The 22,531-nt window shown below is 36.9% G+C and overlaps 1 protein-coding gene across 8 annotated transcripts in view; it reads right to left on the reverse strand.

Annotated features, from left to right (window-relative positions):
• LOC149474319 (protocadherin gamma-C5-like) overlaps positions 1–22,531 on the reverse strand; it is a 561,663-nt gene that overhangs the window by 457,950 nt on the left and 81,182 nt on the right. Inside the window, exon 1 of one of the 8 annotated variants that reach the window (XM_089655644.1) lies at positions 18,016–20,517. The exons of 6 other annotated variants lie outside the window; for them this stretch is intronic. In XM_089655644.1, coding sequence (XP_089511770.1) covers positions 18,016–20,430 — 2,415 coding nt within the window. In that variant the 5' untranslated portion in view covers positions 20,431–20,517. Of the gene's footprint in view, positions 1–5,503; positions 8,004–18,015; positions 20,518–22,531 lie in introns of those variants that run through there. One more of the 8 variants, XM_089656144.1, reaches the window with a different exon arrangement.

Here is a 22,531-nt window from a genome sequence, read left to right on the forward strand (position 1 = left end):
ATCCAACTATACTTAGGTTATTGGTTGGTACATATTTGTTACGCTCTATTTAACATTTTACAAAAAAGGTTCTAAGTTCTTTGTTCTATTTAAAATAAATATACAACACTAAAGGGTAAACCTAAGCAAACTATAATACAGACTAAACTGTCTCCATGTGCAAATGCACAAAGAAAAATATATAGCAATGAAATTGTGGCAGATAAATATTACGGAACAGAAAAAGAAAGACAACATATTTGGGACCTCTAAGGTACCGCAGTAATCCAATATTCAAGTAATATATATATACTACAGAATATTCCATGCAATTAAACAATATGGACACAAATGACAAATCAGTGGAGCTCTATCTGTGTGCTACTGCCACAGTGTCAACTGGTTAGACTCTGTGTGTTGAAGCAAAAGTAAAGCCATCAATGTAACTGTTTCACAAGCCAGTTACATTCAAGACATGCTGTGAATGATAACTGTCACAGTTACTTGTGTTCTCAGCCAAACTGTAAAGCCATCAAATGGTGTGATAACAAAACATGACTGCAGATCAAACAGAGGTTAAGATGGCAGCTTCATTGGCTGTAAAGGATAGGAGAGTTAAATTCCACTTTAAAGTGGAATTAAATTGTCTCAATCAACTTTAACTATCTTTAATCCTTATGCTGCTAGCATTAGTAGATAGGAAAGTACTGAATATTATATTTACTTGTTTTAAAGGAGATATAGAGATACATTGTTACTTTATTATCTACTCTGTTTTATTAATCTGCAGATCAAAGGATGAGCTTTGATACACATATGATGGCAATTAATTAATTTTTATTTTAATAAAATGTTCCAGATGTTGACAGTCCTAAATGTTAAGTTTCGTCCCACTTTATGTATGGTTATCACGTATAAACTATATCCTCATCTGGTATTTCAAAAACATCTATAAATAAAACAGTTTATAATAAAGGAACTTAGCAAGGTAAAAAAAATGTTTTGAATACAATTGTTTCTATTTAGTTAGTGTACCCTAGATATATCTAATTAACTCCTTTTTCCCCTTCTCTGCTTAACTATTATTTTCCTGTGCTATTTTATTATTTCTATTTTTCCAGCCACTAATATGTAAACTGTTTTAATTTATCTGTTTTGTACATACTTTTTTAGTGTTGTCTTAAATAAGTGCAAAATTGAAAAAGGCTTTTACTCAAAGTGGTTGTAAACTTCAGACGTGAAATATAACTGAAACATATCCTTCTATATTGTGTACTTGTCTCAGTCCAGAGCACTAAGTGTCATTTCTGTCTGTTGACTCATTGCTCTGCTATGTGCATGATCCACTTCTGACAGTTTTTTTCTGACACCAAGAGCTAAATAGATGACAAAGGAGGGAGCTGCAGCACACAATCTGTGATTGACAGCTTAATCTCTGTTCCTGCCCTGTGTGAAGGGAGTGTGCCCCTTCTCTCAGTTCAGTTCTCAACACTCCTCAGTGACTGTAACTTCAGATCCCAGCTCTCTGCCTTCTGAAATCTCACACAAGCTATATAAATTCTGGGATTTAAATGGCTGTAGAAAAGAGAAGACTGCAGATAAACAGGTTCAACTTAGGTAGGAGGATTTGTTTCATCTCTGTGAGGCTAGTCACTTCGCTGGATATATGTAAGGGTATACAACCACTTTAATTTGTAAATAACTTTGTAATGCCTAGTACCAGGATCATAACTTTACTGTAATTTGTATCATGACAAATTATAGAATTGCATTTATACTTTAAATATATTAAATTTAATAAAAACATTTTTTTTACTTTGGCTAATCAAAGTAAAGATAAAGTGCTTTTGTTGTGTTTTCGTTTATGAATTTCATTAAAGATAAAATAATGTTTGCCAGAAAATATCACCAAAGAAAGCCTTGTTTTTTTCTAACAATGTTATCTGTTGTTGTCCTAAGCAATGACAAAGTTAATTGATGAATAAAAAGGCCCATAGTAGAAATGTAAAAAGGGGTGTACAGGTGTGAGAGCAAAAGTGGTAAAGCTTTAGTTATAAGTGTTTAAGATAATGACCAAGTTAGCAAATCTGGCAAGGAAAAGCAGATTCAACATTTTGTCAAATTTAGTTTTTTAAATTATGTATGTTTTTGAGTGCTTCTGAGAATAGTTCATTTGTTTTATCATATGTGTTTGTGAGTATTGCAGAGAATCCAAGAAAATCCAAAACAATCCTTCTGAGCAACTATTGAATGGCATAAACTGCCAATTTAGAATTTCTACAAATGTCATGTTGCTTCTTCATATTCATATAGAAAAGAAATATCTTCCACTTGGATAGTAGGAAAGCACATAATTTTCTTCAAACAGCATAACTTGCAAGGAAGGTCTGTTTTATGTAATTGTAAAAGTTATAGCATTGTATAACAAGCCGATTAGTTCTAAAGGACATCCATTAAAGTAATGTAACAAGTCATGATACTGTTCTGAAAATGCTTAGACATAGAAGTGTACAAAATAATGTGCAACAAAAGTGTTAAAACAGTCCTGTGTCTTTTTCCCTTGTAGAAATGCATGTAGAGGGTCAACTGTGTGGAGCATTTTTGTATGCAAAGCCCTCTATAATAGATATAATAGAGATTAATGATATTAACATAAGCAGAAGTCCCTAAATGATCATTACAGACTGCAGGTCAGACCACAGCTGCTTGTGGTGTATCTAATATAAACAATTGGTAATCATCAATACTGTTCAACAAAGACATCCTGATATAAAGCAAGAAAATTCATCTCTAATGAGGTGTACTGCTAAACTCTGAGTTGCATGGGTCAGTAAACGGTGAATAGGTGGGCTACCTGTCTGACAGATCTTCCAGTTGGTAATACACATACAGATTCCAAAAAATGAAAGCTGCAATTGTTCTGAGTGTCAGGCATGCCAATCCACAGTTCTAATAAAAAAGAAGAGAATAAGAGCATGGCAGTCTCCCGGCTGGGAAGCTGCAGGGTTGTGCCCCCTAATTTCAATCCTACCACCATTATCAACAAGCAATATATACTTTGCTGCATGTTTTAATCCACTAAAGTGCTTAATAGCCTGTGCACAATGCCACCAAATATGCAAATAGTGCCCAAATAGCCATCCACATGAGCCTCAGATTGCTGGAAATACATGTCATGTTTTAAGCCACATTCTAACTTGTGTATGTAGCAAATCCATGTTAGAAACTACTGTATAATGTAGTTTGATGGCAAACAGCATGTGAATAAAGAGTGATGATGAAAGAGACAAGTTTATAGACCTATCATTCCAGGTTGAATTGGACTGAAATCGCATTCTAGTCACAGTTGTCTTATACGTGGGTACATTAAAAGAAAGAGCAAGGCCAAGTGAAACCGGTTCCACATGTGTGCTAACACACTTTGAGTAATTAGAAATTGGTTAATGGCAAGCCTCCTTTATAAACAGATCAGTAAAAACAGAGCATGCTCCTGAAGGCCTCTTATTTGCTTAATAATAAGGAAAATACTTAAAAATGTACTGACAAACACATAACAACAAAAAAGAGTGTATTATGATGAAACAAATTAGATCATTTGCTTGACAATCAGTCTGTATGTAGGAAACATGTTTATCATATTTCATATTTTTCACAGATCAAACCATTAAGACCTCTAAACATATCCTATTAACATTGGCTTTTCATTTTAGAACCTGAGAGGGCAAATCAATTGATTTAAACCTAACATCCCCCCAAAAAAACCCACAAATGCTGTGTACCACCTTCCTTTATAGTCATTGAGAGTCGCACTGTGCCCACCTCCATGACAGCATCATGGTCCTTAAGCACAGAAAGGAGAGCTTTTCTTGCTTCATGGCTAGCTCATTCTGTTTCTGATTCAAGACTGCTCAGCTAAGACATGGTGTGAAGGTGTTATAACACAAGGTTGCCATTCATTTAAATAATTCCATATGTGTATGATAGAGTTACAGTGATGCAATAACCAATGTTTTATTCAGGCAGGATATTATTATTAGTACTATTATTTAATATGGTCAGTGTAGATAATCTTTATAAATGACTGGTTCCAATCTTGGGAGTTTCAGCACAGGTCTGTTGGTTCACAGTTCTGCTGGGTTGTCCAAGCAATCATTTAAAGTATGATAAATTTATTCTCCGTTTCTTATTGTAGAGCTACACTCTTTGAGAACTTACTATATAAAATGTATAGGGTTAAGCAAGGAACTATTCCTCTCCTTGACAGGGGGTCATGGATTTCATATTTTACTCTGTCTGTTATGATGTTAATGCCTAATAAATTGTGATTTTTTTTTTTAACATGATAGTTTGGTCTCCTACTGTGCCTAAAAAATGCACCAGTTTGGCTGTACAATTTTTATCTGGCATCTTTTTCTATATATTTGGGATGTTGCACTAGGAAGCTCATTATTATATTGTATTATTAATTTTAATATATTAGGGCTACTAACATTAACTTAAGCTGACTGTAAGAAATTCAGTGAGCATAAATGGAACGTTAACATGTGAACACTTTTTAGCAATAATATGTATGTTTACATATATTTTAACCTCCCTAGCGGTCTGATTATGTACATTTTTTTGCATGGAAATATGTATTTTTTTTATTGTAGGCCTGTAAGTTTTAGGAATAACTCACTGAAATCTGTCCGAACAAGAGTCTAGTAAACATCCCGGGTATGTTAAAATTTGAAACACGAAATCATAAATTATAATTTAATAAATAATCATAAAAAATAATAATATAATAATAATAAATTTATTTCAATAATATAATCAAACCAAAAACACTGAAATTTGAAATATAGTGCCAAGTTTGCACATCACTGAGCAAAGTCGCAAAATCGTTTTCAGTGTCTGATGACGAATTTCCCCACAAATCATTATCACTCAATTCTGCAAGTAGTTCTAATTTACTATCGCTGTTCTCTAGCTGGTCTAAAACCGATTTTGACGTAAAGGGACACTTTTTGGACGCCATGGACATTTCTCAGTTTCCAGGCAGAAAGAACAGTAAAAATGCAGGCAGGGCACAGGACAAAGCACTAGGGACAAAATGTATGTGAAATGGTTTGATACAGTAATGTTTTACTATGTTATTTTAATGTATTGAGTGAATGTCACAATATGTCATTTTCAAATTTCCAGCCGTTCTGTCCCCCGTACGTCCTGACACTCGCAGGGGACGGAACCCAGATGACAGATGCTGGCATCCGCCGGAGTACATTACAGGGGACACTGCAGGAGGACATCGAGGGAGCGCAGGACAAGGTAAGTGATCGAGGGATCTCGGAGCAGTGCCGCATGGTAAGCCCGAGTGTAGCTCGGGGTTACCGCTTGTGGTACTGAAACTTTACCCCGAGCTGCACTCGGTAATACCGCCAGGGGGGTTAAAAGGCAAAACACATTTTTTCCTAAAGGTTTTCTAAATGACACAACACAGCTGACAACATTGAATTAGAAATGCAAATTTACTTTAGCATACCTGAGCTTCACTAGTAGAAACTTCCACAGCAGCTGAAGCACCAGTATCAATGAGGTTGCCTGTAGGGACATTTTGCACTGGTTTCAGATAAGCAATTTCATTCTGCTTTGAGTCAAGTGTCACACACACATCGTAGGAAAAAGGAAAAGGTAAACTTGTATCACTGATCTCAGAAGGGCATCCCAGGGTAAACTGAGGGTACACATTTCTATTATATATTCCCAGGTTTGTTGTGGAACTTGTTTTTCTGCATTTATAGATAACTGTGGTCACCACTGCCACAATAAATAACATAGAAATTAGAGCTATTGCTATTGATAGGTAGAATGTTACATTAGAGGAAACATCTGAAATATTAATTTGTCGTTTTATCTCTGGTACAACTTGCTGAAAGCTGTCAGCAACAACCAAATTTAAAGTGACTGTAGCTGACAGAATTGGAACTCCATTGTCCTTCACCAAAACCACAATTTTCTGTCTTAAAGACTCCATGCCTGGTAGGTCACGTCCTATTCTTATTTCCCCCGTTTGTTGACCAATTGTGAAAAAAGATGGTTCAGGAGCTTGTAGCAAGTAGTAAGACAGCCAGGCATTGTGTCCAGAGTCAGCATCTACCGCAATCACTTTGGTCACTAAAAAACCTTTTTCAGCAGTGCAAGGAATAAATTCAAATAATGTTGATCCCTCGGTGTCTGATGATGGGTAAAGAATCTTGGGAGCATTGTCATTTTTGTCAAGTATACATATCCTCACTGTGGCATTACTAGTTAGAGGAGGAGATCCACTGTCTTTAGCCATCACATGGAACTGAATCTCCCGTAACTGTTCATAGTCAAATGATCTTTGGGCATAAAGTACACCAGTCACTGAATTGATGGACACATATGATGACACAGGTATATCTTCTATGATGCTGGTTATGATGCTATATGTGATTTTTCCATTCTCACCATAATCTGGATCTGATGCACGTACACTGAGTACTGAGGTGCCTTGCTGATTATTTTCCACGATGTAGATAACATAGTTAATCTTCTCAAAAGCAGGAGGGTTGTCATTGACATCTGTGATAGTCAGCTGAATGGTTTTATTGCTGGAGAGTGGGGGTGATCCATTATCAACACATTGAACTGTTATATTGTACACAATTGTTTTTTCTCGATCCATGCTTGCAGCAGTGACAAGTTTATAATAACTGGTAGATGATGGTATTAGCTGAAAAGGCAACAAATTGGAGATCTGACAAACAACTTCACTGTTTATTCCAGAATCTAAGTCACGAACATTAATTAATGCTATGACTGTACCAAGCGGAGCATCTTCCAGAACTGTTGAGGAGACAGATGTGATTGTAATTTGTGGAACATTATCATTCACGTCGATCAGTTGTATTGATATTTTGCAGTGTGTTACAAGGCCTCCACCATCTTTAGCTTCCACAGTCATTTCATAAGTATCTGATGATTCAAAGTCCAGATTTTCAGTTATTTTTATATCTCCGTTATTGGGATCTATGACAAATATTTGTTTTTCATTTTGAGGAATGTGGTTAAGTGAATATGTTACAATACCATTAGAACCTTCATCTTCATCAGTTGCATTTAAATGAATTATTACAAAACCAACAGGTACATTTTCAAGTAATCTTATGCGATATGTATCTTGCGTAAATGCAGGAAAATTGTCATTAATATCTTGAACAGCAATCTTAACTACAGTGGTACCAGATTTTGGTAATGTTCCACCATCTGCTGCAGTTAAAATTAGCTCGTAGAAACTTTGTTTTTCTCTGTCAAGTGATTTTTCTAGTATAAGTTCTGGATATGTAATGCCATCTTTAGTAATTTTCTCCCCCAGGCTAAAATAGTCATTGAGAGTAAGAATATATGTTTGTACAGAATTACTTCCCAGATCTGGATCATTTGCATAACCTAAAGGGAAGTGTGCCCCCGGTAGGGTTACCTCATTTATTTCAATATTAAAATATTTCTTAGAAAATGCAGGTGGGTTGTCATTCACATCCTTGATTTCAATAGAGACTGTATAAAAATTTAGAGGATTTTCAATTACAGCCTCAAGGTTTAAAAAGCAGCCTGGTTTAGCACCACATAAAGTTTCCCTGTCAATTCTTTCAGACACAAGTAAATCTCCATTTTCCAAGTTAACCCTGAAATACTGTTTTTTTGCTTGAGAAATAACTTGGAATTTTCTTACTTCCAATCCTTTCACATCTAATCCAAGGTCTTTTGCCACATTCCCAACCACAGATCCGATCTTCAATTCTTCAGTAATGGAGTACTGTAACTGACCAGTTATAATCCTGATAAAAAACAAAATAAAACAAAATATTTGCTGTGCCATTATCTTCTGCGTGCTCCTTTATCTTCTATTATCATTCATGTTTATGTATTCTTCTTCCACTGATCCATAAAACAAAACTATGACCTTAACAGCAGGATATACTGTAAACAGAAGATATATAATTCTCCAGGTACTTCAGACTGCAGGACTGAATCTTGCTGTATCTTCCTAAATCTTGCTGTATCTTCTCCTGAGCAGCACTGTGAAAAACTGTAATGAAATCCATTTGGTTTCAACATCCAGGCAGTGTAAAATGTTTTATAGTCCAACAGTGCCACTTAGAGTTCAAAATAAGGTAGTGAAATTTCTGTGCTCAAAGCATTTAATGCTTTACCAGCATTAAAATATATAAAGTGTTGCACATGTATTTATTTAGCTCTTTTATTATGTTACTCTATAAGAACATTCATTTACAAATGATAAGTAACAAAATTATATATTTTTTTTAGATCCTAGCCTAACTTCAGCTACTGTTTTTCTAACATTTGCACATGATCCCTACACTCCTTCATGATGAGTTCATTTTAGTTTCTATGCACAGTTTAGTGTTATTAGTAATTTAAAATATGGCAAAAGTAGTACTCAGAATAAAATAATGTATTCATATCACAATGTGTTTAATAAATCAGTGTACAATATAAAACAACAATACAACAAACTTAAAATGTTCCTAAAAAGTTCTTGAATATATGAGAACCCCATAAAATGTTCTTTTCAATAACTACTGTACCATTAGGTGACATAATCTACTATTCAAAAGTGCCAACATGCTCCTTCTCCACACAATAAAAGTGATAATCCTTCTGAATTGCATTGGCCTCTTATGCAATATTAATGTCAGATAGCAGTAAAATGAATCACATCCATATGGAAAAATAGTAGCTCCCCACACAAGCATTTATTACAAAGAGTCATATAGAGAGGCTCCAAAGGGTAAAATAGAGTTTTATTAGGGAAATTAAAAACAAATTATTACCATTCATGGAAACAAAGCTCAGCCCAGCATCCAATATTGATTCTACTATAACACTGCACCACTCATGTATCCATCTAAGTGTGTGGGGTCATACCTTAGTGCCTGCGATCACAATGCTTTGTTCCTCCCAACATGTTTCAACTCTTAAGATTGTATCAGGAGCATGCAATGAGATGTATGCATGAGTCATTCTCTCCCCTAGCCGCAACAATATCTTGAATGTATTTTGTTTAATTTACGTGACGTGATCATTACTGAGATCTCTAATTCCACCCAAAACATTATTTTAATTTTTAGTGACTGAGTAAGGTTTAGCCCAATGTCAATTTATAACTGCTGTGTTAACACACAAAGTTAGGAGAACCTTCCTAAAGGCACATCAGCAGCAGTGCATACTTAAGAAGGAATCTAAGCATTCCCTACTCTACTAAAGAAATTACCTTTTTTGCTGTCAGTGACACTACTGGTGATAACCTGCTTACTGCCTTTCACAGAAATTAAGAAAAATGATCCTTAACAGGGGCATGTAGAGCAAAAAACTATGGCAAAAAAATGCCAAAAAATGATCCCTCACAGGGGCATATACAGCAAAAAAAAATACCCGGGGGGCGCATGCGCGGCCGGCTCTGAAGGTGGACGTGCAGTAAGACAGCTCCGTCCACCCGCCAGACTCACTGCGACACAAACCGGCCCTGGGACACAGCACTGACACCGCACCGTTCCTATAAGGTGCCCGATCCTCCACCGCTATGCCACGAAGAAAGAAACTGGCGGATCAACCAGGAAAATTAACTCAATTCTTCCCGACCGTCGGGCCGGGAATCCAAGATGGCGCCCGTGGCTGCACGCAGGGAGAGGGGAGCAGTGACCAGCAGGAGGACTACAGGTCCCAGCAAAGAGATCTCAGGCTGCAGCACTCGCTCTACCCCGGGGACCCTGGTGAGTCATCACCCCCACTGTCCCCCACATCACTAAGCCCAGCTAAGTCCAGACCTAGGCTAGAGCAGGACCCCAGCACATTACTCCAGGCCTCAGAACCTGCATCACATGTATCCCACTCAGCCATGCCTGATATAGACGCATTCCCTGCGTCAGATATACCTCTGACAGAAATATGCATGAGAAGCATGCTCACATCTTTGCGCCAATCGCTACATAATGATATCTTCACATCACTTAACCAATTGTCAAATATAGTACAACAACAGGAACGCAGAATAAGCCACATTGAGAACAACATGGGAGAAATCATTACGGCGCACAACAACTTAATCGATGCTCATGTAAATCACTCATCGGACATAGAGCAAATGAATCAAAAATTGGCCGATTTAGAAGACAGATCACGTCGCAATAATATTAAATTCAGAGGAATCCCCGAATCTGTTACGAACGAGGACCTACTCCCATACATACAGCAATACATCAAACTCATTCTACCATCAATATCCGACTTAGAACTCGCAATTGACCGTGCACACCGCCTACCTAAACCCTCCTTTCTACCAACATCTGTTCCTAGAGATGTCTTAGCACGCATACATTTTTACCACGTGAAAGACAGAATCATGTCAGCGGCCCAAAACCCGCCTCCTCTCCCGCCATCACACACAAATCTTCGCCTTTATGCGGATTTATCTAAGGCTACCCTCCTTAACAGGAAACGTATGATATCAATCACCAAGGCAATCAGAAATCACGGCATAGCCTACCAATGGGGGTTCCCCACTAAGTTAACGGTGAGACAGCATGGTAGGATCTTCACCATTAAAACATTGGAAGCTGGCCTGGATCTACTAAAATCCTGGAATATTATACCCGCGGAACCACAAGAATCTGCGCATAGTTCTATGGAGGCAACATAGCCCCCGCGGGACATACCCTTTCTATATTAATCAACATACTCACACGCTCTCCCAGGAGCCAATCATTTACTTAATTTGTCTGGCGTTTGGCCTAAACCCTTGAATTTCGCTCAAAGTTCTCTTTACAATTGGCCTGACCATTATCCAACGGTCAAGCCCTCCTGAAACCCCAAGTTTAGAGGTAGCAATGTTGGCTACACGTGATATTTGCATTTTTCGCAAATGGTTTTTTATTGTTCACCATACCCTCTCCCCCTTCTTACCCTGGCACCATTGGACACCCACCCAATACTTCAACGTCTTCTACTGCGACACATCTTGGAATACTCCCTCTACCGCTTCAATTGAGTCACAGACTTCCCACCTACACTCAAACGCCCATCCTCTTGAAAGTGTACATAATCTTACGATTCTCCCAAATAACACTCCAACCAACGGAAAATCCTGGAATTATAAATACCAATGATCAATTTTACATCCTTAAACGTCCGAGGCTTAAATTCACCTTATAAACGATCACTACTATCTAAAGAAGCACGGAAATCAAGAGCAGACATACTCTTCATACAGGAAACACATTTCGCTACTAATAAGTCACCCAAATTATATCTTCATCGCTTTTCTCAAATATTCATGGCAACCAACACCAAAAAGAAGAATGGAGTGATCACGGCCATCAATGATTCTCTCTCATTCCGTATTTTATCACAGACAGCGGACCCACAAGGACGCTTCCATATATTAGTATGCCAAATAAATGACAAGACCCACACTTTAGTGAATATCTACGGCCCAAATTGTAAACAGATAATTTCTACCGTAAACTTTTCAAAACCATTTCCCGACTTAAACAAGGGAAACTCATCGTCGGTGGCGATTTCAACATTATAGGAAATTCGGACATAGACTCATCCTCCACTTCCAAATACACCAAACCTACTTTTAACCAATTTCTCCATAACAACGACCTCTATGACATCTGGAGATGTCAACATGGCTCTGAACGGGATTATACCTATTACTCCGCTCCGCATCTTTCATACTCCCGAATAGACATGTTCATAACAGATAAGTGGACGCTGCAACAGGTGACGTCATCCAAAATAGGGACCATAACCTGGTCCGACCACGCCCCGATCCAAATATCCTTGGTCGATGATCAAAATACAGCACTACCACCCATCTGGAGACTTAACTCTGCACTTTTAACAGCACCGGAAAACCTGAAACATATTCAAGAAGCCCAAAAACGTTTTTTGATACCAATTCCACCCCGGATATATCCATTACCACGCTTTGGCCAGCTTACAAGGCCTACATGAGAGGTATCCTCATCCAATTAAATTCCCGTGTTAAGAGACAACGTTCTCAACAAATTGACCAGCTCATGACCTCCATCCGCTTAAATGAAAAACTGAATAAACAACACCCAAATCCAACCACGACAGCGACTCTAAACTCCGATAGAAAAAAAAATACCCGAAGGATTTTAAACCTTTCTTGCAATATTTTAGTTGATGATGGTCTCTAACAATTTGTGTGCTAGCCTGCAATACCCCTTCATTACACAGTCATTTTTCAGTTTTCAATGATGTGATAGTTTGACGGATAATAACTTGACCACACACCAGTGCCACCAAATGAATGTTATACCTTTTTTACTGTACAAAGAAGAAAGACCAAAAGTTTTGAAAAAAAAATCTGGTTCCCTTACATTCTGAAATATAGCAGAATAAAACGTTAGAAGAGTATGACAAACCGCAAAATGACTTCCTTTTGGAAAGTAGTCACTCCAAGATAATCTAATTTTTTTGCCACAATATTTTCCTAATGAAGAAACATGCGGGTAATGAGGGTGTTAAAGTATAGAGCTTGGTAAAATAGCACATTATTGTATGGGTCATACACAGAGGGAGAAGGAGGTGAAGGGGCTAATACACAGGTCATACAGAGTGGCAACATGGGGATGAAGGGGTTAACATGTTAGATGTCCAGGATAGGTTTAATAAGGCTTTTTTACAGTTCATATACAGAGATAGCATTTAGATCATAGGTGTCAGTAAACCTTAAGAAATGAATCTGTAGCTGTTGCTGCTCCATTTGTCCTTTACCCATTTGCAAATTACTACAATCTATTGCCTTCCTCTGTTGAAGAATGGGAAAGTTCAACCATGCAAACAATAGAATGTGAATGCTGTGATGACCAATCAAAACGATCACATGGTACCAAGGATTTTGGATCAGCTTAGTACAGTGTCACTGTGTACTAACCCATCTAATGACAGCTGGGTACCCAGCGATTAGCGGGTAGAAAGACTGCCCAACAGCTATTATTTCAGCACCATTTACAAATGGCACTGGGTAAATAATAGAATGCCAATCTGCTGTTTAAAAATGTATCCTGGCAAAAAAGGGGTTACAGCAAAACTATAGGAAAGCAGCTAAACACAGAGTTGAAATACAGTACCTGTCATAAAATTTGAATTTCTACTCCGTCACTCCTGAAATTCATCCATGTGAGACAGCATAGCCTCACCCCTGACCATATTTTTCTCTAGTATGTTAAAGCATTACAACTTGGTCAAGGAACCACACCAGCCTGTAATCAGCAGGTAAAAGGACAAAACTTTGTAGTACAGTGAAGCTAGACTGTCTTGCAGTGCTGCCCCTTCCCCTCCCAGTTTGATTTCAGTTTTACAGGAGAACCCAGAAGACTGATATAAGGATAGACTGAGGTACAGATTGAAAAGGTCTTTAACCTCCCTAGCGGTCTGATTATGTCAGTATTTCTGTGCTTAAAGCGGTACATTGTTTTCAATGGAAATATGTTGTTTTTTTATTGTAGGCCTGTAATTCTTAGGAATAGCTCACTGAAATCTGTCCGAACAAGAGTCTAGTAAACATCCCGGGTATGATTTTAAACACGAAATCAAAATTTATAATGTAATAAATAATTCTAAAAAATAATAATATAATAATAATAATACATGTAATTTAATAATATAATCAAACCAAAAACACTGAAATTTGAAATAGAGTGCCAAGTTCGCACAGCACTTAGCTTAGTCGCAAAATCATTTTAGACATTATTGACTAAATACCTGATTCTGTGCCAATGGATTTAATCAACCAGCCATTTGCATTTTTTCATTTAATATTTTTATAATATATTAGTACTATTTTATAAAGTCAAATGAAAGAAATAGAAATCTTGAATTATATGTTGTTAAAATTATCTTTTAATTCTATATCTAATATTCATGCTCTATAATACCCAGAACTAACATTCTGAGTACATAAAGAAACAAAATGGTTATCCAGGACTTTATTACCTTTCTTTTATTAAATGATGCATTGTTTCAAATGTATTACTTTCAAATGTAATATATTACTTTAACTCAGGGGTGCATTCTATGTAAATCTACCTTGTAGCAGAAATTTCATGAGACTTGGATTACATTAAAGCCTCTAGCCTAAAAAAAACTGGCTGAATATGTTTCTTTATTTTACTATGCTGTTGGTTATTAATATATTATTGTTTCATTTAAACTTAGAAACTAAAAACGTATGATTAACCTTTACAAAACAAATTCTTAATGTATTTCTTTTGAAAAATGTTAATAGATGAGATTGAAGATTATTTTGTCTATGCATATGATAAATAATGTCTCTGAAAATTACCGTGTGATAATTAAAGACAAATAAATGAAATGTATGATCAAACAAATCTAAACAGAGGTTAGTTTAAAGCAATATTAAAAGTTAAATTTGTTTTTACCAATTTCTACTGTAGATACTAGAACTTACAATGTATGCTACTTGTTCTTTTAAAATAATTTTCTTTCCTCCAGATTATGTTGATCTAGCCTCACTTTGTGTTTTCTGGGTGGCTTCTATGTAGGGTTATATGAAGACTACATGTCTCATTAAGCATGTGTGCCCCAATTCTTAAATGTAATATCGATTTGAGAAAGATATCTGTACCCAGTTTGCTGCAAAAGCCACCTGTGAATGTGCACTCCCAGGGAGAACTGCAGGGCACTTGTGCATAACTTTGAAAGTCAGTCATAAATGTATTATGGGACATGTAGTCCTGATGAATGTAATCTAATGAATGAATGGAACTGATGTTATTAGTGTGTATGACCCAACAGAAAGTTTGAGGAAGCAGTGCACAGGAAAGGGGTAGGATGTGAATGCATACAGTTAACAAAGTTTTTCTGAACTACTGTAAGTGTAATAGACTTGATTACTGTACTGTGAAAATCAAATCAATTATTGTACATTACTGTAAATAAAAAGATGCTTATGCACTTCTTTAATTAAAGTAATTGCAGATATAGGAAGCTGAAGTTACAGTCATGGCCGAAATTGTTGGCACCCTTGATATTTTTCCTGAAAATCAAGTATTTCACACAAAAAAGGTATTGCATTAACACATGTTTTGCTATACACATGTTTATTCCCTTTGTATGTATTGGAACAAATATAAAACAGAGGCAGAAAAGCAAATATGACATAATGTCACACAAAACCCCAAAAATGGGCTGGACAAAAGTATTGGCACCCTTAACTTAATATTTGGTTGCACACCCTTTGGAAAACATAACTGAAATCAGTCGCTTCCTATAACCATCAATAAGCTTCTGACACCTCTCACCCGGAATTTTGGACCACTCTTCCTTTGCAAACAGCTCCAGGTCTCTCTTATTGGAAGGACACCTTTTCCCAACAGCAATTTTAAGATCTCTCCACAGGTGTTCAATGGGATTTAGATCTGGGCTCATTGCTGGCCACTTCAGAACTCTCCAGCGCTTCTTTGCCATCCATTTCTGAGTGCTTTTTGACGTATGTTTGGGGTCATTGTCCTGCTGGAAGACCCAGGATCTTGGACGCAAACCCAGCTTTCTGACACTGGGCCCTACAGTGCGACCCAAAATCCTTTGGTAATCCTCAGATTTCATGATGCCTTGCACACAGTCAAGGCACCCAGTGCCAGAGGCAGCAAAACAACCCCAAAACATCATTGAACCTCCACCATATTTTACCGTAGGTACTGTGTTTTGTTCTTTGTAGGCCTCATTCCGTTTTCGGTAAACAGTAGAATGATGTGCTTTACCGAAAAGCTCTATCTTGGTCTCATCTGTCCACAAGACGTTTTCCCAGAAGGCTTTTGGCTTACTCAAGTACATTTTGGCAAACTGTAGTCTTGCTTTTTTATGTCTCTGTGTCAGCAGTGGGGTCCTCCTGGGTCTCCTGCCATAGCGTTTCATTTCATTTAAATGTCGACGGATAGTTCGCGCTGACACTGATGCTCCCTGAGCCTGCAGGACAGCTTGAATGTCTTTGGAACATGTTTGGGGCTGCTTATCCACCATCCGGACTATTCTGCGTTGCAATCTTTCATCAATTTTCCTCATCCGTCCACGACCAGGGAGATTAGCTACAGTGCCATGGGTTGCAAACTTCTTGATAATGTTGCGCACTGTGGACAAAGGCAAATCTAGTTCTCTGGAGATGGACTTGTAACCTTGAGATTGTTGATATTTTGCCACAATTTTGGTTCTCAGGTCCTCAGACAGTTCTCGTCTCCTCTTTCTGTTGTCCATGCTTAGTGTGGCACAGACAGACACACAATGCAAAGGTTAAGTGAACGTCTCTCCTTTTTATCTGCTTTCAGGTGTGATTTCTATATTGCCCACACCTGTTACTTGCCCCAGGTGAGTTTACAGGAGCATCACATGCTTGTAACATTCTTATTTATCCGCAGTTGTGAAAGGGTGCCAATACTTTTGTCCAGCCCATTTTTGGAGGTTTGTGTGACATTATGTCGAATTTGCTTTCTTTCCTCCCTTTTTTTGTTTTGTCCCAATACACACAAAGGGAATAAACATGTGTATAGCAAAACATGTGTTAATGCAATACGTTTCGTGAGAAATACATGATTTCCTGGAGAAATATCAAGGGTGCCAACAATTTCGGCCATGACTGTATATGCAAATGTGAACTTTATTTTAAAGCAGAGCTTGACCCTGCCACCTGCCAACTCATAGGGTTTCTTCTGTTCATCAAAGCTGCAAGTCCCTAAAAGACATCTGTGATAGTGAGCCCTTGTAGTTTGTCAGCTTTCATTTCCCCAGGGCGTGGAATCTAACCCCCAGCCTGCTTCTCCACCAGGGCCCTTGATGGTGGGGTTGACTTGCAGGAGGTTGGAACAGGTATGCCCAGCTGAGGTTGCGAAGACCACTCACATGTGCAGAGTATAAACGGTAAGAAACAACAGGAAATCCAGGAAACATGTCGAGGTCAGGGCAGATGGCAAGCAAGCACAGATGGTAGATGAAGCCGGGGTCAGTACACGGGGGTCAGACACTGAATACATGTAATAGCAAACAGGAGCTTAGAGAGCTGTGAAGTTGCTCAGAAAACACAGGCTGCACTGAGCATTTCTTTTTTTTGAAAAGCAAACTGGGAGGAAGGCCAGGGAGTGATGGAAGGGAAAGGTAATATAAACCTACAGAATAGCAGGAGATGACCATAGGTGAGCACAGAAGCCAAGCAAAACATGTGAAAGGAATCATAGATCTAGGAGAAGCACTGCAGCAGAGGTGAGAATGACACATGCAGGAAAACTGCATACTAAATCGTGACCGTGCCATTAAATGAAGTTTATAAATATTTTAAATAACATGAAAATAATACCCAAGGCAAACATTGTAAATGGGTTTATAAAATCAGACTGCTCTGTCCTAGGGTAGAAAATTACAAAAAAAAAATTCCTGGTGTTCAATGTCACTATATTTTTTGTCTCATCTACCACTGGAAAGTAAGCTTTGACTATATCGTGACATGCAAACCACTTTATAAAACTCTCCTTTTTTTTATTATGCACTGCTTCATAAATAATAACGCCCTGTTAATTAATAAGTGTGGGATCCATACAGGGTTACAGACACTGTTGATGAGAAGTGGTGGAGAGGAAGAGTGCCCACATATTAAGGATGTGGTACAGGCAAAAATTCCAAAGAAACTATTTACAAGTTTACTACCATTGGGGTAGTAAAGAATTTGTGCCCACAGGAGTAATTCCTAGCTCTTCACTCTATAAACATTTTTTTCTCACTAGTAGACGTACAAGATAAAATAATAATTTACAACAAATGTATTGATAAATCAAATGTAATTCAAAATGTCATCCATATATGCCAGAACTAAATAATAAAAAACAAAGATAAAAAGTGCCAATCCAGGTCTGAGTTGCACCATGTTTAAAAAGAATACTATTGGAAACAAAATATGATTGAACATACCTGCACACCATTAAAGGCTAAATCTTGATTTGTGGAACCATTGGCAGCAGATGAGTCCTCGGTATCAATGAGGTTGTCAGTAGGGACATTCTGGGCTAGCTTCAGATAAGCAATTTCATTCTGCTTTGAGTCAAGAGTCACACACACATCATATGAGAATGGAAAAGGCAAGCTTGCATCACTAATCTCAGAAGGACATCCCAGGGTGAATTGAGGATAAACATTTCTATTATAAGATCCCAAGGTTGGGGTACTTGTTTTCCTGCATTTGTAAACTATTGTAGCAATCACTGTTAATATGAACAAAAGGGAAATCAGAGCTATAGCTATTACTAAGTAAAATGTTACATTATATGAAGATTCTGATGGTTTTGGTTGTCGTCTAATTTCTGGTACAATTTGATGAAAGTTTTCAGCCACAACCAAATTAAATGTTACAGTAGCTGAAAGCGATGGGGCTCCATTGTCCTTCACCAAAACCACAATTTTTTGCCTTAAGGAGGCCATATCTTGAAGATCTCGACCTATCTTGAGTTCACCAGTTTGCTGGTTAAGAATAAATAAAGATGGATCGGGAACTTGTAGTATGTGATAGGAAAGCCAGGCATTGTGGCCAGAGTCAGCATCCACTGCAATTATTTTAGTTACAAGATAACCCTTCTCAGCAGAGTGGGGGATGAATTCAAACAAGGCAGATTCTTCAGCATCTGAAGGTGGGTAGAGAATCTTAGGGGCATTATCATTCTTATCTATGATACATATCCTTACTGAGATATTACTACTTAGAGGGGGAGATCCACTGTCTTTAGCCATCACTTGAAATTGAATCTCCCGTAACTGTTCGTAATCAAATGATCTCTGAGCATAAAGAGTCCCTGATATGGAGTTCATGGAAACATATGAAGATACTGGAATTTCCTCTATGTTGCTATTTAAAATACTGTATGCAATTTTTCCATTCATATCCTGATCAAGATCTGAAGCATGCACATTGTGTATGGAGGTCCCTGGTTGATTATTTTCTGCAATGTAGACAATATAGTTGGAAGTTTCAAAAACAGGTGGGTGGTCATTCACATCTGAGATGTTCACCTGAATTGTTTTATTGCTAGAAAGTGGAAGAGATCCGCTGTCCACACAGAGGATTGAAATATTATACACAGAGTTGCTCTCCCGATCCATGCTTGCTGCAGTTACAAGTTTATAGTAGGTACTTGATGAGGGTATTAGCTGAAAAGGCATGGTATTTGAGATCTGACAGACAGCCTCACCATTTAATCCAGAGTCTAAATCAAGAATATTAATCAATGCGATGACTGTACCATGGGCTGAATCCTCTGGAATTACTGAAGACAAGGAAGTAACTGTTATTTCAGGGGCATTATCATTTACATCAATCACTTGTATTGATAACTTGCAGTGGGTGACATGACCACCACCATCCTTGGCTTCTATGGTCATTTCATAAGTCTCCGCAGCTTCATAGTCCAAAGATCCTATTAGTTTAACATCACCACTTTCAGGATTAATATTAAATATTTCATGTGCATTTTTAGGAATGTGAATAAATGAATAAGTTATTAGAGCATTTGAACCTTCATCTTCATCAGTTGCATTTAAATTAATTACTAGAAAACCCAGGGGTGCATTTTCAAGTATTCTCACATGATATGTGTCTTGAGAAAACACAGGAAAATTGTCATTAACATCTTCAACCACAATCCTGAGTAAGGCAGTTCCAAATTTGGGAGGTAGTCCACCATCTACAGCTGTTACAACTAATTCATACAAACTTTGCTTTTCTCTATCTAGAGTTTTTTCTAAAACAATTTCAGGGTATTTTATACCATCCTTTGTAATCTTTTCTCCAAGGCTAAAGTAGTCAGTAGCAGTTAGTGTGTATCTTTGTATAGAGTTGACACCTACATCTGGATCCTGTGCATTGGCCAATGCAAAGTGCGCCCCAGGTGATGTAAGCTCGCTAATGCCTATATCAAAAAGTGTCTTAGAAAAAGTAGGTGCATTGTCATTAACATCCTGAATTTCAATTGTGATAGTATAAAAACTAAGAGGACTTTCTATTACAGCTTCAAGGTTTAAAAAACAATTTGGTTTAGATCCACATACTGTTTCTCTATCAATACCATCATGCACTAGTAAATCTCCATTTTCCAGATTAACGCTGAAATACTGTTTTTTTATTTTGGGAATAATCTGAAACTTTCTTAGAGTTAATTCTGTAACATCTAGCCCAAGGTCTTTTGCCACGTTACCAACGACAGACCCTCTCTTCATTTCTTCAGGAATTGAATACTGTAACTGACCAAGGATAGCATTGAAAAGAAATATAAGAAACCAAAGTACTTGCCATGCTGCTATAGGTTCTATGTTTCTGCATCTTCTGGAATCCTTCATTATGAGCAGACAAATCTCTACAGTTCAGTCAAAAGTCTGTGACATCCAGTGTTTTTGAGAAATTGTCCAGATAAGTCTAGATTGCAAGATGTACAAAGGAAATTCTGCAGTATGTCCTATTGAAGGATCTGCTTTTAAAGACTCTGAAAAATAATTTGGCTTCCACATGCAGGTGAATAAAAGATTCTACAGTGTAATAGTGACATCTTGTGGTTACAAGGCGGTGTTGAGGCTAAATTGAACGCAGCTACATTTAAAATATACAGTGAGATTCAGAGCAATTAGATCACATGAATTTGTTATTTTATTGTTAAACATTAATGTAAAAATATACAGTTTAAAAATAAAATGTCTCATTTGTTTTGCTAAATAAATTGAAGAAGACCATATAACAAACTACAATATTTGTTAACAATACAGACTGCCTAGTAAAATTTAACTTAACCACTCATTAAAAATAAATAGTATACATAAAAATTAGGTTGATTTACTAAAGACAAATAGGATGTCCACTTTGCCAGGGAAGTTGTACTTTGCTAGGGAATTTTCCCAGAGTTTACTGAATGTGGTAAAATGTAACTTTGCAAAGAACATCAAGGCCCATAGAAGGAAAAAAAATAGCATTTTTGTTTGCACATGATTGGATGATGGAAGTCAGCATTTCCCCTCCAAATCCCTCACTGCCACCAGTTCCAGGTGTGGCAACCATGAATTCATGGGGCGATGGAGCATGTTTGCCAGTTGTCTACCTTCCCCCTGTGATAACATCAGTTCTCTTCTGAACCCTAAGAGGACCCTCCACCACTGGACATCAAATATGAAGTGTTCACATCATGCAGGCATTGACATGGACACCTGAAGTAGGACCCAAGCAGGATGTAAACAGAAAAGAAACCAAACCTCTGGGCCACACTGCAACATGACTGTGACTTTAGGTAAGTAAAAAGGGCATTTAGACTTTTTTTTGGGCGTTGGTGAAAACTAATCCAGAGTGGGGCTTTAGGATTAATGACTTATGGTTAGAATGTGTGCACTTGTGGCTTGATCCAAAATAAAGGATACTACAATCAAGCATACAAGGTCTTTCATTATCTGAATACATACAATACTTTATATGTTTACAGAAAAATAGATACAGTACTTACATACAGTACATACACAGAAGATATGGGATCTATTGTCCGGTCATATTATATTTTTTTATAAGGACAGCAACTGTCAGCACTATTAAAATCATAATGAAAGAACAATTAGCATTTGCTACTAAGAGCTAGCTTGCAAAGTTAAAGTTTCTCTTAAAGTATTTTTTAACATAATGATCACATTTTACATTATGTCTTTCTTATTGCTCTTTCATCTATATTATCTTTGCAATCATTGTGTAGCAATGAAAAGCAGGATACAGAGGCTATATATGTACTGAGTAAATGTGGCTGTTCTTATGTACATACACATATAATGACAAACTATACACAGATTTTTTTTTTTTAAATTAACCATTATTATTTTTGAATAATTACATCAAGCTGATCTCTTTTCAGGTGTACTAATGAAACTCTTTATTCCTTAAAAGATGGGCACAGATGTCATCCATTTTGAATTGGGATACGTTCAATTTTGTTAAGAACCATTTAACAAATTTTTTTTATATATATATATTAACTAATTGTCTATTAGGAATTACATTTCTTTTAAACTCTTAAATGAAATTGAATTTGAGGCCTTAGTACAATCTCAGTCTTCTATTAAACCTTTTTTATCTGTCAAAATGTTATATTTTTTCCAACAACTTATGTTCATGCACAACTATTATACAGATTGTCATGGAAAATATAAATTTTTTAAAGTGGGGTTTAAATATTTTGTTAAGTTTTATTTTCAAAATTGTTCCAGTTGCTAACATTCCTACTAATATTTGCTGTTATGAAATTTTATGAATGTAGATTGTTTACTTTTCCATTTTCTGATACTCTACAGTAATTAAAAATAGGATGATTATGCTTAAATCAATTAAAAGTGTGCTTATTTTTTTCTTTTAATATATTATCATTTTCAGTAAATATGAAATATTCGTAAAAAAAAAATGTTAAAAAAAGGCATA

This window comes from Staurois parvus, unplaced genomic scaffold (assembly GCF_062004578.1).
Source record: "Staurois parvus isolate SC_StPar_1 unplaced genomic scaffold, SC_StPar_1.0 ptg000006l, whole genome shotgun sequence".
Lineage (NCBI taxonomy): Eukaryota > Metazoa > Chordata > Amphibia > Anura > Ranidae > Staurois > Staurois parvus.